This window comes from Melanostigma gelatinosum (assembly GCF_949748355.1).
Source record: "Melanostigma gelatinosum genome assembly, chromosome: 18".
NCBI classification, from domain to species: Eukaryota; Metazoa; Chordata; class Actinopteri; order Perciformes; family Zoarcidae; genus Melanostigma; species Melanostigma gelatinosum.
Genome location: NC_136651.1, coordinates 6,468,080 through 6,484,693, shown reverse-complemented (window position 1 = coordinate 6,484,693; position 16,614 = coordinate 6,468,080). Strand labels below are relative to the sequence as shown.

Sequence of the window (16,614 nt, the reverse complement as noted above, 5' to 3'; positions counted from 1 at the left end):
AATCACACTTTTACGCATCCCAGTAAATTACTGGGATAACCTTCCGGGAACTGCTGGTGATTGGGAATATTTCCATCTTGCGCCTTTCAACACATGCCAATAGCAATGCCAGAAAAGATGGAGCAAAGAAAACGGCCAGCAGATGGCAGTAATGCTTTCCAACCGCCATAAAACGCAACAGAAGAAGAAGATGGGGAGAGGCCATATTCACGCGTACGCATCAGAAGACGCAACATGGCGGGCGAGGAGCTGTACTTGTACCGGGCCAAGGCTCTTGTAATGCATTTGACATTCACCAAATTTGCGAGAGAAGGATTCAATTAGCTTGAGTCTTGAGATGGTTCGCTTGCTCCACGTGAAAATGTGTTTTTGCCAAATGGCTGTAACCCTCTACGTGCTTGCCCTGTATTGTTACAGCACAGTGGTATCGGCATATTAACTGCAGGAAATGTTCCTGAACGTTTCAGGGATAAACCTCTTGTGTGAAAGGGATTTATGCCTTCCGAACACCCACACATAGTTATATACTGAAATACATAAAAACGAAATGTATCTTGTTCTCTGAACCTCCGATCTCTCTGAGGGAGCATTAAAGTCATGCAGACTTCTTTACAGAGCCGTGGAGATAGATAAAGCATTTATATGGCCTTTACAGCAGCTTGGCCCAAAACCAAAAGGTTTACGATGTGGTGTCAGCTACCCCGTTTGTTTGTTTACTTGTGGTGTGCGCGCATCTGTGTGTATACTGTGTCTGTCCGCATCTGTGTCCTCTTTATGCAGAAGCTCGTCTGTACTTACTGTATGTGTGTTGGTATCGACATAGAAGCATTAAATGTGTGCTGCTGCGAGAGTGCGGTAGCAATTTCTCTGCCCTTTAAGAGAGACTTCAATGTGTGCAAAAAATGAGCAGGGATGGAGCGAGGGAGGGAGAGGGAGCAGACACTATGCAATGATGTCATCGTCCCAGTGGAGTAGCGATACAAAGTGACTGTTTGAGGTGATGGTGCAGCATGCTCAGCAAGAGACTAAACACTATTATGCTTGTGCGTGTAAGGAATATGCTGTGTGTGCGTGTGTGTGTGTGTGTGTGTGTGTGTGTGTGTGTGTGTGTGTGTGTGCGTGCGTGTGTGTTTGTAGCAAGCCAACAAGAGGAGAGGGCTGTGGCGTCTCCACTCCTCGGTGCAGCACTCATCTACCTGGATGTTCATGATGTCATCCTCCCGAGAGGCTTGCCGTGCCAAGCCTAGTTTTTTTTTGCAGGTGACAAAATAAATGCAGATAGAAAGGAAAGCAGAAAGAAAGCGTGTTTGCACTTCTTTCATATGTGTACTTGAGTTTGCCTCAATGCATGCCCATGTGTGCATTCACAAACGCATGTTGGCACGCATGTTCCCATATGCTGTAGATATGCTTTTGCACTTAAGCGTTTGCATGTGTACGTTTATGCATTCAATGTGCCTCTTTGTGCACTGAGCTCTCTGGTGGCCGGTGTGTGTTTAAACATGTGTGTAGCAGTGTGTTTACCTGACTCTTGATGATGTCATCATCCTGGTGGACTTGCAGGACGTATCCAGAGTTGCAGTAGATGGTGCAGCGGTCTCCATTGTAGAAGTGGCGGCTGGAGCTACTGCACTTGAGCTCTGCATTGCGGATTAATGGTTCCTGGCAGTCAATGGCTTCGCACGAATAATGTACACAACTATAAGTGAGCGTGTGTGTGTGTGTGGGGGGGGGGGGGGGGTGTAGGTGGGAGGGAAGGTTGGGGAATAAGAGAGGGAGAAAGAGAGAGAGAGAAAGAAACTAAAAACCACATTTAAAGTTACAGTCAACATGAAATTTTGTGTATAATATAACACTGCAGACACGCAAACATGGAAGCAGTCACACATTTGCTCACAAACAGAAAGGCCATGCATTGAGTCAACCACATCCATCCATCAATGACTGCTTAACATATCAAATCAATAAACCACATGAAGAAAAGATTGCCATATTTGCTGTGTGCCTGAAGGGATGTCTGTATGCACACACACACACACACACACACACACACACACACAGACACACACGGCAGAGTGTAATTTGTGAATTAAGAGCGACAGGATAATATTATGTGCAGGCTACAATGGCAGAGTTTGGCCACAGATTTATGTTGGTAGCCTGATGGAGAAGGCATTTAATGCTCTTGGAAGGCTCGCATGCCCGAGGCACCTTTTTAAAACAGTCCGTATTCTACAGTGTAGGGTTCCCTTATGAAGCCAACAGCGAAAGAAAGGGCGAGAGAAAGAGGGGTAGATATGGGGGCACAGAGAGCGGATGAAAGATTGTTAAACTCTGTTCTGCAAGAATGGAATCTTTTGCCCCTTTCATCCATTTGTTTTCCTGCGGACAGAACCTTTAAGATGTATCATTGGATGCATTAGTGATACATATTCTATGCACCTGGATTATTCCTCAAGTATGTCCTTTATTTTTATAACTCACTGTCACTCCCACTATAACACTCTGTAAGACTGTGCATTAAAATAAAGGAACATCAAATGAGCTCTAACATTCTAAGCTTATGATTAAAATGCTCATGTTGAGAAATTCGAAGCTGAGCAGGTGAAGACCGTCTATAAAGCATGAGAGTAGCAAGTCTGGGCTTTTTGAGGACAAACTAGGCAAGCCGATGAAGCCTCCTCTGTGGCCACTTTGGCTTGGAACAAAATCACTTTGGGGTTTTCTGCTAGTCACGATGGAATTTCTGACATAAATTACAATTAACAACCTGTAAAACTACCCTCCTCCCGTGCAAATGAGAAGTACAGTATACAGAACAATGGAATAGTATGTATTAAAAAAAAAGACGAAAACTGAACTCCCAACAATTCTCGATGTAGTAAGAGGTGATACACAAGAACAAAAAACAGTGCAAAGAAAAAAGGAAAAACATACATGTGCATGCGTTTGCAGACGAGCATGGAACATTAAACTGAGTCATCTTAATAGCTCCTGTTGTTAACAACTCAGGGAAAAGGGGATGTGGTGTTTTGTGGAGGCATAAGTATTACGGGAAATGTGCAGCTCAGCCCAGGAGAATGAGAGTGAAAGCGGGAGCAGGAGGCACAGAAAGGGGAGAATTCAGGAGAAGGAGATGGCAAATAGTTCAAGGGAAAGGAACATCATGCGAAAGTAAAGGGTGAGAAGACAGCATGGGATAACATATGATGAAGGGTGGGAGGAGGAAAGATATGGAAAAGCAGGGAGAGAGGTTAAAACGGGGAAGAAATATGGACCGTATCGACAACATAATGCAGATGATAAATTGCAGACGATTGAAGCGAAGAAACAGATCAATGGCATAAGAAGACAAAGTGGCAGAGCCAGCATTCTTTACTGATGTTGTAAGGACAGACCGGTATATAATAACTGATCATAATATTCAGTTTGTAGCGTTTTTTTTAAGTTAAAACCTCTGAAGATCAGTGGGTATGTCTGCTTGACTTGCCATAATAGAAAAACAAATAGTTGTCAAGAGCCTCTGGAAATTAGATGAAGAGGGGAGAATATGAAAGAAAGGAAGTCACCGAGAACTCCAGGAGAAATAAACTAGTTTGTGTGTGCGTGTGTGTGTGTGTGTGTGTGTGTGGTAACAAACAATTTCCTGGCTGGTGCAGATACACAGCAGTTTTAATCTATTTAGGTGCTGGATGTCTCACTGGCACACAACAAAAGCCACAAACAGCTCTATCTCTCTGCACAGACCCCCAACCATCCGTTCTTTGTGCATTGTGGTGTTTAGTAGTGCATTTCTTATTGAAAGGGTTGTGGGAGCATCATACGTATGAATTGTCTCATGCATGATGGTGGCGTGGAAATTGGCAAATTGTGTCTCCTTGAGCTTGTGTGGTCTGGTTTAACTATGTTTGTGAGGAGTGACAAGACAGCATATGGCTGGTAGTTAAAAGTATTGTGTTCATTACTTTTAGTCGTAGTTCAAATTAAAGGCTCAAACATTTTGAATTTATAGCTGAATAGGTGTTCATTGTTATTTCTTGGTCTTCAATAACATTTAAATGGGCTTTTTAACATACATTCTACCTTCATGTCCTGCTTCAGATGATGGGTTTTCAGCTGTGACAAATTGTTTCGTCACACATAGAAATGTGTGAAAATATCCAAATATGGAAAACTCATCTACCATGGGCAGCACTTTTGATGCCTGATTGACAGGTAATTTATTTAAATAACTAGTTGTAGTTGTGAAAATGGTGACTGAAGACATCAATGTGCTGAACAATGCAAACATTCTTACAGGAAAAACAAGTCCAGTTTGGACTTTTAAAAGAACTACTCCAGGATTTTAGAGGTCCGAAAACAAAGGAGTTTAGAAACGCTATAATGCTGGGTGGTAAACAAGATCTACTGCTGGAGGCAGCAGTGCAGCGACTTTATTGTTGTAAATGTGCGGAGCTCAGCAACAGGTCCAAATCATTTACAAATTGCCAGTGATATTATATTGGGCAGACCTCTAACATTAAACAGCTTGTTGGCATCATTCAATAAAACATGCCTCTCTCTCCCTCTTTGGCTCAAACACGCACACACAAACACAGCTCTTTGCGTCGCTTGTCTCTGTGTGTTATTGGTAGCCATTAACTTGCATTCTGTGTGTTTGTATAATCTGTCCCTTCTCCAGGCGGTACAGAATACGTTTTATGGTTGAGGTGTTACCGGTGCTTGGCGGCACCTGGAAGTTGCTCGACATTATCTCTGATCTACAATCTTCACTACGAACTCTCTCGTAGCTTGCTTGAAGGGCAGGAAGTATTTCAGCAATTATACTTCCACGATATACTGCCACTTCAGTTTGCTCTGTATGTACATCACCTACTGCATGTCTGTTCATCGGGGAAGAGAGATTGCACCTTTATTGTTATTTTGAGTTGTTTTTCTTTATCCATGTGGACTGTTGTCCGACTATAAAGCCCTTTGGGACAAATTCAATGCATTACATAAGAAGAGTCAGAATAAACTAGTATTAAGTACGTCACATGTATACTTATATAGAGATTTGGAAAAGCCTTTTTTTTAAATTCTAAATCAATGCTCCTGTACCTTTCAAGGCGAAAGATTGTGCAAGTTGTGTCAGTGTGTGGCTGTATGCTCGCGTAGACGTGTGCACATAATCTTATGATTGAACATGCATGTCTTTGGTTCTGATGTGTGTGCAGCATATGTAGGCCTCATGTTCACCGGTGTTCCATTTCCCTTTTTCTTGGCCTCACCTCTGGCCCGTGGGGTTGTAGATCTCGTTGCTCTGGCAACCACTTATCGTGATGGGGTCGAAGGACTGGAAGGAGCGCAGGCCTACTCCGGAGATGGCCACCAAGCGAGAGGCAAACATGACCAGGATAGCCTTGGTGTGGTAGAAGGCCACTGACAGGTCATGGCTCACTGGGATCACCAAAGGGTTGGTGCGGCAGCTGAGACGCCACTCACCTGTGGAGAGGATATCAGGGACGGAGAAGAGACAAAGAGAAAAGACAAGAGTGTGTTGAAATTGAGGTAGGGGTATTAGGGGACAGAAGCAGAGAATCAGCGGGATAGGTGGTCGATGTTAACCAAACCCTAAACGTCAATTAGCGGAGAAGAAAAGGCTGAAAGAAGAAGCTAAAACATGGTGTTGAAAGAGTGATATAGTGCTCTAATGAAGACATTTGCACAAGATGAAAAGATGGATGAGAGTGACATGAGCTTAAGGGGACTTCGCTCTATATGATAACTGCTCAACTATAACAAGCTGTAGTTAATTACAGTCGGTAAAACACCTTTGAGCTCAGCAGTCACATTCAGTAATCTGACACCGGACGTGAGTTGCAATTTAAAAGTACAGAAGACAGTTCTTACCTAGACTGTGGATGCCCTCCTTGGTGTCCACCAGCTGGACAGTGATGTTACACTGCGTCTGGTCAAGGTAACCAGTCCCATCAGCAGCCAGATGTATAATCACTGCGGCTGCCACCATGGGATGAGAAAAGTGGGCCTGAAAGAAGAAAAAAATACATATAAGTACAAACAACAATGAATTTCCAGTCAACTATGGTGCAAACTACTTACCAAAGCAATACAAAAACTATTTTTTCATATTTCCTGTCTTAATACAGGCACCTTTTGCACATCACCTTCTAAAGTGGCATCAATATCAGGTGACAGATGTTAAGTATAGTATCCACATGAGGTAACTCATGAGTGTATTTGCTGCAAATGACAGAACACTGCACCGAGATGCATCATTGTTTTCAGATAGGTCTTACCTTGAGCCAATAGTTCGGATATCCCCAGGTTGACTTATGAGCCTCACGACAGGGGAACCATGCATACTGGGACACTCCATCTGATAGATCAAACACCTTGGACTGACATGTCTAGAGAAACATAAGAGGAAAAAGAAGGACATTTGGGTAATTTTGTATGCATCATTCTAACTTTTTAAGCCTTGGCCAAGTAGTACAGATACTTAAAAAAACTTCAGTTTGGTTTCTGTCCTGGCCTTAAATGCTGTGACCCCTGTTTTTCCACGGCTGTCAGCTGTTTGTCAGCTGTTTGGGCTGACCTAGAGCTGACGTGCATTCTGTGGCGTACTGTTTGTTTGTGTCTTGTCAACAAACAACCTGGCAATCTGTCATGTGCCACAAGTCCCATATCCCTCACTTCTCCTCGTCTTTCCTTCCTTGTACTAGCCTCTGGGTGTATTTGTGTACTCACCTTGTGCTGGCTTTTTAAACCCTGTCATGCCACACCTGCCCACTAGAAGCCCTCAAAGAGTTATGTCACGATTCCATGCAGCACCTGAATTAGTCACGTGTGTGGTGCATTTACTCAGAATCCAATCCCTTTAGATTCAGATTTTGATAAAAGAAAAAAACAAATATTCTTTAAAACCGTTTCCATTGTGGAAATAAGGATCAGCAACATTTTAATAACATAAAAAAGGTAAATGAAAGTAAGATGTAATGACGGTTATGTTAGAAGTAACAGAGTGAACAATCTGAAATTTGAATCTGTCAAAATGGTGATATTGATTAATACTGCTGAAACATAATGTATTCTGTCTTGATATGATGAACGACAATCAAACTGTCAAGATTGCAATTTAAGTCACCTATGGCTTGCATAACAAAGAACCTCGATGTATTCCCAGGCTGTGGGATATGGCACTGAGCATCAGTCGCTCACTGCGTCCAGAGGTCTGTCTAACAAAAGAAAAAAGTCGAGGTTTGTGAGTTATGGTGTTGACACTGAAAAGTCAAGTCAAAATACTTCAGGATTAACCTGACCCACCAGATGGTTTGTTACACAGAAACATCTGAAATAGCGTCATTGGAAACTGTTTGGAAAAGGGCGAGCACTTTTAAAAAAGATATTTGGCAAGTGATTGGATGAACCATCTGGGAATCAAACTCTTCTAGAAGAGAGTCTAAGGGAAAGCAAAACATCCTTCCAGTTGAGAAAAGCCTTTAGTGGCGTTCTTTGCTCTCCTTTCAATGAAGAATCACTCTCCACTTCCGATATAACTGATGCTATTGCAGCATCTGCACTTGCCTCTACGGGAGCCGCCATTGTTGTTCTGAACAAACGATCACCTCTTTGTTTCATCTCACCTAAGCCCATAGCTGCCAGGAGCTCCTCACAGGATGCTCTGGCTAACCGGACATAAACACATTACTTTAAGCCTGAAAAGATAGATCTTTGTGATTCTCACGTGATCTTGTGAGAATCCACCTCCCGTGCAAAGTGAGCTCAGTTTTGGTGATGGCTGCTCAACGTTACCACTCTGTCATCCTATCAGAAACAGCGATAATGATCGGGCAGAGCTTTAAAAAGACAAGGAATGAAAATTAATTGAAAACTGCGCAAGTATCCAGTCATCGTAAAGTCTATGACAACAAAGTCCCTTTGTTACTGTGGCTTTGTTGACAGAGAGAAGAAAACAGGATCCCCTCTAGGATTTGTGTCCCACACATTGTCACCTCATTGGCTACGTTAGGATGAGGTTCGGCAAGGTAGGGTGAGAAACAAGTGGGAAGTGGGGAAAACAGGGTGATGTGATTCGTCATTATGATTAAAAGGAAGGAAAAGCGTCAGAAAGACAGAAAAAAGGTAGAAAGACACATTGGTAAAAGACTATTGATCAATAAATAACACAGGCAAAGGGGAGAGAGGGCAAATACACCAAGGACGGTGAGTTTCCCCCTCTGCCCTGAGCAGGTGAAATGAGACACCAGTAACATGAGAGTTTTTCTAGAGAGGCCAGATCCAGTCACCATGGAAAACTGGCCAGACCAGCTATCTGTCTATATATCTGTCCCCCGAATCTGATGACGTTACCTTTCTGCTCAGAGATGAAGGGGCAGAAATGAGGAATGTAGGTGACAAACACCTGAGATCAGTCGCGATGAGACTTTGACCCAACTTGAGTGCAGCTGTGTTGTATTAGTCAGAAAACAGGTACACAACAAGTATTTTGCTGAATGCAAATGAAATAAATACAATAACTGAATGAATTAATATGATTGGTTGCAAGTCATGGCGTTGACTGTGGGCTGCTAATGATTTGGAGTCAAGAGGAGCTGGTTTCCATTGCAACCATTTTTCAGACAGGGAAGGTGAAAACACCCTTTCCACTTGCAATGCATGTCTCATTCATGTAAACACAGGTGGAACTCGCTACACCTTCCTAAACACCCCTCCTCCGCTCATCCTGTCTTCATCATCTCCTGGTGTGTTTTTCTCACAACCAATTGACAGACAAAAACTGGTATCACACCAGTAGGAGGCAATTCACAAGTCTCCCATGACTCCTTACACTTCCTCCAACACCCCCCCCCCCCCCCCCCCAGCGATGGCAAGAGTCAAAGCACTCTAAATAGAGCTGTCATTAATTTAAATTAATCACTAAAAGAGGGGGTAAGGGCAGTGATGGTAATACGTGTTACACCAATCCAACAGTCAACCAAGCAAGACTTTAGTTTCACACATTCTGAATTCATCCATTCATCCATTCATACCCACTTTTCCTTTTCAGGGTGAAAGTGGCCTATTGGGCGATAAGTTGGGTACATTCTGGATGCCACATTAAGACAGATCATTTCCACTATCTCACTCACTTTTACACCTACGGGCAAATTAGAGTTGCCAACTAACCTACACCTTGGACTGGAGCAGGAAATTGGAGCACCCGGTGGAATCCCCTATAGCACAGGAAGAACATCCAGTCAGTCAGCTCTGGAGTCGAGCTTTCGAATTTGATTTTCTATGAAATCCAAAGATGTATTATTTTGGCTGTGTGTGATTTGACACATTGCTATCTTAGTTGTCAACATTAATCTACAGGTTTAGGTTCATGATCCCAAACATTAATCCCTTGTGAAAATGTTAAATCTCGTTCTACCTCTCCCACATGCGTCAGTGTCTTAAGTTTGCTTTTGCATTGAACATTTCAATCCAACTTCATTGAAGAACACCAGAATCAAAGGTTAAACCTTCGAGTACTAACAGTTGTGGACTTTGTAATCAGGTTCGCCTTCCTTCGTGTTCAAACAAAAACACTTTTCAAGGCTTTTTTTCCTTGCTATTGCTGTTGAAATATTCCAGTAAAGATATGCATTACAGTGACAATTGTTCCTCTGAAAGGTGTGTTTAATAAGCACCTTATCAGTAAATGCTTTAATAAGCACAAAAATAACATTATTATTATTAAGATTTTATTTGTACAGGGACAGTTCACATTAATCGACAGCACACATTAATAAAAACATGACTGTAAATGTGACAGTGTTAGCTAAAAAAGCTAATTTTCAACCGTTGTCCCTGGGCACGGTGTTAGAAGCCGCTAAAAACATTTAAACATTTAAAAACTGTTTAAAAAGACAACAACACAAAAACAAGCAAACAGAGCTGTGCAATACAATCCTGCAGACACAGGATCAAACATGACAGACAAGCAGGCAGGCAGACAGACAGATAGACAGACAGACAGACAGGCAGACAGGCAGACAGGCAGACAGGCAGACAGGCAGACAGGCAGGCTACATACGGACATGGCAGGCATGAGACTGTTAGTGCTGACACACCTGGTTGTTAATGAGCCAGGCTTTGAGGTTGTGTGTGAAGAACCTGTATGTGGTGCTCTGTCTTATGTGTGATGGGAGAGTGTTCCAGGTGACGGAAGCTGTGACAGAGTATGATAGCTGGCTGAACTTGCTTCTCCTGCCTGGGACCACTAGGTCCCCGCGAGCTGTTGCTCTGGTTAGTCTGCTATTGGTCTTTTGTGTTATGAAAGTGCTCAACGGGGGAGGTGCAAGGCCATTAAGAATTTTAAAGGTTAAGCAGCTGTTATGGAATTTGACAAGACTATCCCAACACAGAAGATGGTATTTGGGCAAGATGTTGCAAATGTGGTAGTGTCTGGGCTTGATGTCAAGTACCTTGATAGCCTGCTTATAGACGGACTGTAGGGGCTTCAGGGTTGTGTTGTGAGTGTGTGACCAGGTGGTTAGACAGTAAGTGATATGAGGGAGGATCATTGCATGAAAGTACAGTTTAGCAGCTTCAGTTGTGAGGTTGTTGCGTATGTATCTGAAATTATGTAGACTAAACTTGACTTTTGCCATTACATGCTTCACTTGTTTTTTGTATGTGAGTGTGGAGTCAAGAATGATCCCCAGATATTTGTAGTTAGGGAACATCAAGAACCAAACAAATTACAAACCTGACAAACCACACTACTTTGAACAGAATTTCACGAAACCTGACAGAACAGGATTCCAAAGCTTTAAACTGCAAAACATCATTACACATTGTATATTATATGTTTAAAAATATATGCTTTGAGAGTTTCATCTCAATGTTTTTGTTTTTTATATTTTGTAAAATGCGTAAAAATCATTTAAAATCCAGTCAGTTCTTTTGGAGCGGCAAGCTCTCTCTCCTAGTTGAAAACAAAATCCAGACTCCTGGAGATCATGGATACAAATTCATGTATCTCTTTTCTACTATAATCAGGTGTTAATCAAGGGCTGGGAAAATGCATTCCCAACAGCAAGTCCCCAAGGATGGCAAAACGCATGTGCATTGAGTAATGAAGTGAGGAGAGAAGGATGGAGCCAAGCATATTTAAAGCACTCACTTTGTCACAGGTTGAATAACAAAACCTGATAATTTTACACGTAGTGCGTAAGTTCACAGCATATGGCAACAATTATCAATTCACAAAGGCTGCTTCAACCAACCTAGCAACCAAGGATGCAACATAAGCACTGTTACATAAACATCTGCACAAAATATCCCAGTATTATCATTGAATAAACTTCTTCTCTGGATGTCTTTGGATTGCCTTTTTTTCAGCGCCCTTTTACAATCTGTCTCCGAAACAGTACGATTATAAAATGAACTTTCACGGCAACTGCATCAGCTGAATCCAATAAGAACAAATACAAAACAGATGCAATTTCCTCTATCACGGACATACTATGAGGCTCGATCAATCAGCTGGCCCCTAATATTAGAAATATTAAATCACAAAACAATAGCTGGAGGACAAAGTAACTGACATGCACTAATATGCACTAACGGGCATTAACAGGCACGCGTGGCCGGCTCGGCTATGTAAACAGCGCACAGAGAAGCTTGGATAACACGGAAAGAGGGAGAGTGACTTCATCCTCTGCTCAGGTAGACATTACTGCACTATGCTGCTATATTAAAGCTCTGAATATTGTATAGAGAACCTTTTGTATGTATTTTACAGCAAAGAGAAAAAAAAACAACCTGTTTTTGTTGGCCCTCCTTCAATCTGTTATGCCTTTTACTTTCAAATGGATTGCTTGATTATAGCTACAATATCACAGCAGGAACTGTTGACAAAAGTAATGGAAGGATATGGCCAATCTGCTGTTTGTAAGGTATGGATGGATGAATGAAACTGTTGCAAGTGACAAGCAAAGCCAATGTTGTAACGCTTGTATTGTGTAATACTTGTTTTAAAGGGATTTGCCCCTCTAGGTGGTAGTCGTTTCTCTTGTGCAAAGAGGCAAATGGGAGGCCTATTTAGTAAAACAACAAAACAAAACCGATTAGACGACTACTTCTGACCGCCTCTACCACCCCCACTTATTCTAAACACGTCTCCCTTGTTCTGATTCATAAAAAGGATGTAACACTCAGGAATACAAGTCATATGTTAAGATCCATTTGAAAAAAACAACTTCTCGCCATGAGTTCAACGTCTTAACTCAAAAACACACACTCACACACATGATTACACACAGTTACACACATGGTCCTAATTTGTACCAGCTGGCAAGTCAGACTGGCAGAAAACAGCCAATCCCCTGGTCTGTAGCCACAAACTGGTGTTTGTAAATCACCACTTCAAATAAAAGGAGAGCTAAGTGTCCTGAGCCAAGGGGAAAACCGGATAAAGGTGAGGAGAAAGAGAGTGCAAGCGTCAGCCTCATTAGCCTGAAAATATGCCTGTACTGTAAAAACATTCATTAAGAGCTTAAAGCAAAACATAAACTTGTAAAGGGGGGAGTTGGAAAGTGGCGCTTTAAGTGAAGACAGAGTAATGACAATAATAAGGCCTCTAACAGCATAATGTACCACAGTCTTTCCCATTGTGATGGAGATCTAGTGACAGGGTCAAGTTAGATCACCTCGACTGAGGATGCCTGCGCAGAGCATATATAAACCGTGAAATACAAACATACACACATGCTACATCCTCTTTGGCTCGAAGACTGATGTTGGAGCTTCCAGATTGTCAAAATGTCCCATCTTGGACTGAAATCAATAAACCTCACAGACACATACACAAACATGGGCCACATGTTCACAGAAGACTGTTGAGGCCCTCAAAACAGTTAGGAGGCCCCACAAATGTCCTCCTTGTATCTTCCAAACATTAGAGGAGCACAGGAGCTTGAGAGGAATCTGAGCTCAACGCAGGACTTTTCTGACAGTCTATACGCAGGTCTCTTTACTCTGCACTGAACAGAGCAAAGCAAAGAAGAGAGAGATAATTTTTCACATTGGCATGTCCTCTTATAATAAAACCAAGCCACACCTAATAGGGTCAATAATTCAACTATTTGCTGTCACACATTAACCAGCAAATATTTCTGTTTCAATGTTTTGACAAATCACTTGTCGGTACGAATACATGAACTCAGTCGGCATTATGGTGATGCATCAGTTACACACAAATGTTGTTTTCATCTGTAGGTGTTGGTATCCAGCATACAGCTTAAATATGATGTAAATATGAAACTTTGGTAATGTATTGTCATGAAAGGCATTTAAGCACAGACAGACACAAGGACACAATCATGACAGTGTCTTATATACTATGTGCCATGTATGTATATATGTATGTATGTAAAAAATCACTGGTAGATATTATCAGTGGATTGGCTTGGAAGAGCATTTCTGTTATTAGGACTGTTACAATGTATCTTTGTCAACCAGCTTTCCCACATTCCCTTTGTCGACACCAAGTTCCCAGTTCTCAAAATGATTCCAACCCCGATCGTCTTGAGTCTCAATGTTCTTTTTTTTTGGCCATCATTCAGTCTCTCCCTTCAGCAATTATCATAATCTGTTGATTCATTTTGCATGATTTTGCAATCGCTTTATTTTACTCAGTGTGGGTGTTGCACCAGGAGTCGACAATACCTGCTGAGTTTATTGTTTTGATTCTGTCGTATGCCTCTGTGAGGTCAGGCAGTGACCTTTTTCTGCAGATATGGACATTTTGGACACATGCTAATTGGATTGGCACCTCCTAAAACATGTTTACTCCCAACAAAGGGTATTTTTCCTCTTTTCCATTCATCCCTGTCTCTTTGTGAAATGCACATACTGTATATTAATTTGAAGCCTGAGCATGGAAAGCAGTAGTGAGCATCTGTGAGGCATTTGTGGAGAAAAAGGGCAACAGAGAGAAACTAGTATGAGCTTCCAAGCACCATCCCATGGCTTACTGGAATGCTGGTGAGAGCCTGGTGTGTGAGGTAATGTCCTGTCACCCAGCCCCACCCATACCCACTGAAGCTCACCATCTCATTGGCCCAGGGCTAATGATGGGCCACTTCCATGGCCTACTGAAAATAGGGCTGTAAAAGTTAGTGCGTGGGTGCAATTAAGCAGTTTACCTATCCCACTCTCATCAGGGCAGACATGAGTAGTGACTGGGTGGTAGGGAACACGGACCACAAACTAATGTATAGGGATCAGTGAGTGTACAATGCCAGCAAGTTGAAAACAGATGGGTCTGCGGAGAACATGAATGTCCCTCAGTCAGTGGGCCCCTATGCTCAATAAAACAGGGCCAAACCCCTGCATATTAACAGCTTGAAAATGTTATACGGGGTCGTCAGGGCCTTGAAACAAATATACGAGTCACAATGAGGTTTCCACATGGCAGAACCACAATAATAATTGAAACGGGAAAAGTAAAAGGGAAAAATGAACGCCATCCTAGAGGTTTCTTTTTAATGTTACAACACGCTTATGTCACTGGCACTGTGCCTGACGAGGGCTGTGCGGTTTGGGGGAATGTTGGTGGGAGAAACAGTGCCAGAGGAGCTGGCCTTCCTGTGCTGCTGAGAGCAACAGCTCGGCTACTGTATGAGCTTATATTTTGTGGGCATGTACGATGTGTATTTCAGCTTGTGCGACAGTATGTGCAAGTTTTGCCTGTGTGTGTGTGTTTGCATTTACATGCAGAGGAAAAGGAAGATGTGTAATTGTGTATGTTTACTCAGCAGTAGGCCCTGTAGAGTTTGCATGTATCCCCCGCTAAAGTACACACTGCCTGCTTTTTGGGACCTGGGACAAATCTGGGCCAGTTTCCTTGTTTTTACCGATCAGAATAATATAATGAAACAGAGAGTTTCTATTTTCCCTCCGAAGAATTACTTAAGACGAATGTGGTTATTCAATTCAGATCTCATGCATATGTTTGTTTTACATCTGAAGATGGGTGAACTTCATATGTAGCCAATTTCTTGCAGCGTGAGAGGATTAAAACGCGATCCCTTCTGTTGCTTATGTATAATTAAGGGGAGTGTTCTCCAGGGGTGCCCAGGGGTTGCGTCAGAGGTTGCCTGGGCAGCAGCCCTCTCTGGAGAAATCACCTGGCTTGCTGTTTGATCTTAAAGTTTAAATGCACATGCACACTCCCCACTTACACAAACTCATCTACACGTGTGTACGTGACAGCACTTGGCGTGCACACACGAACACAAACACACACAGGTTAGTTGCTAGGGCCAGTTCTCCAATCCAATCCCCCTAGCCTAGAGCAAGTGAAGCTGGCTCACCATATTCCATGGTGTGGTACTTACTGGGGGAACATTATGTTCTGCTCCACAAAGACAGCAGTAGTACGTTTCAGTCCCCTACGGATCTGCCCTATAATCCTGCATATAGTTGGCAGTGTGTGTGTTTGCCTGTGTAGCTCTATCTGACTGCATACCTGTGTGTGAGCTTGATCAGGAAGGAAGGTGGATCGTTCAGATAAGCTGAAGCTATCTTACCGTCTTCATATTAAAGGTCTTCAACATTTTGATTTGGCCTGACATGGGCAGAGGGAAAGTCCAAAAAAGTAACGTCCAAAAAACGAAAATAACAACTATTAAACCTGGCTAGAATATGTTACATTGGCTGTGAGGTTTTTTTGGGATCATTAATATTTATTGAAACTGTATTTACTTCATACATTCTCTGGTGTCCATATGGTGTTTTGATTGGATCAAACTGCTGGGGGCATTTAAATGCAGGAATGGACGATAACAGCGGTTTTGGGCCATTTTCTATTATTACATTCATTTTTAGTCAGTGATGTATTTTCTGTTGAATGCTGCTAGACTTTCGGTCAAACTAATTTCTGGATTGTTTTACCTCAAATAACAACCACTAACCCCATCTGTTCATCCATCTGTCATTTGCAGTGGTGAAATGTCAGGGCCTTTAAGGTATTCAGAGAAGGCCCTGGAATACTCAGATTAAAAAAATAAAAAACGCATCTGATTAATTCTATGAATAAAATAAAATATAAAATTCCGCCGACTTGTTTCTGTTGCTTTGCGCATTCGAGTGGTTTTGTGTTGATCCATCCAGGTGATTATTTTTCCTTGATAGAATGCCCTGATAATTGAACATAATGACAGCGTACGTTTGGATTGAAAATTGTATGAACCAATCATATTTATATTTGTAGCCAATGGGCGTATTCTTTAAGAATTGTCACGGCTCCAAGGTATTCTAGAAGACCCGCTCACGAAACCTGGCTTAGTGCTAATTAGCGATTGATGGCCGACGCCGAAAATGGCAACAGATGGAGATAATATTGACGCAGCCGGTGAAAATAATATTGTTCCAGGTGGCGATGATATTATCGGGGGTTTTCAAGATGACCATTCAATGAAAAGATGGACATTGTTAAAAAAGGCCGGCCAATGCTCGAACACTTTGAGCTCAAACAACCTGCAAAAGCCGGCTATGTTCGCCATTTTCAGGCTAGCAACTGGGAACGATACACTTGGCTTACGGGCTCAGTTCGACACA

General features: G+C 42.3%; 1 protein-coding gene across 1 annotated transcript in view; it reads right to left on the bottom strand.

Annotated features, from left to right (window-relative positions):
- pappaa (pregnancy-associated plasma protein A, pappalysin 1a) overlaps positions 1-16,614 on the bottom strand; it is a gene marked incomplete at its 5' end in the record, with an annotated part of 78,850 nt that overhangs the window by 21,782 nt on the left and 40,454 nt on the right. The window contains 4 exons of the mRNA XM_079290165.1: positions 1,525-1,699; positions 5,271-5,484; positions 5,893-6,028; positions 6,300-6,410. Coding sequence (XP_079146291.1) covers positions 1,525-1,699; positions 5,271-5,484; positions 5,893-6,028; positions 6,300-6,410 — 636 coding nt within the window. The remainder of the gene's footprint in view (positions 1-1,524; positions 1,700-5,270; positions 5,485-5,892; positions 6,029-6,299; positions 6,411-16,614) is intronic.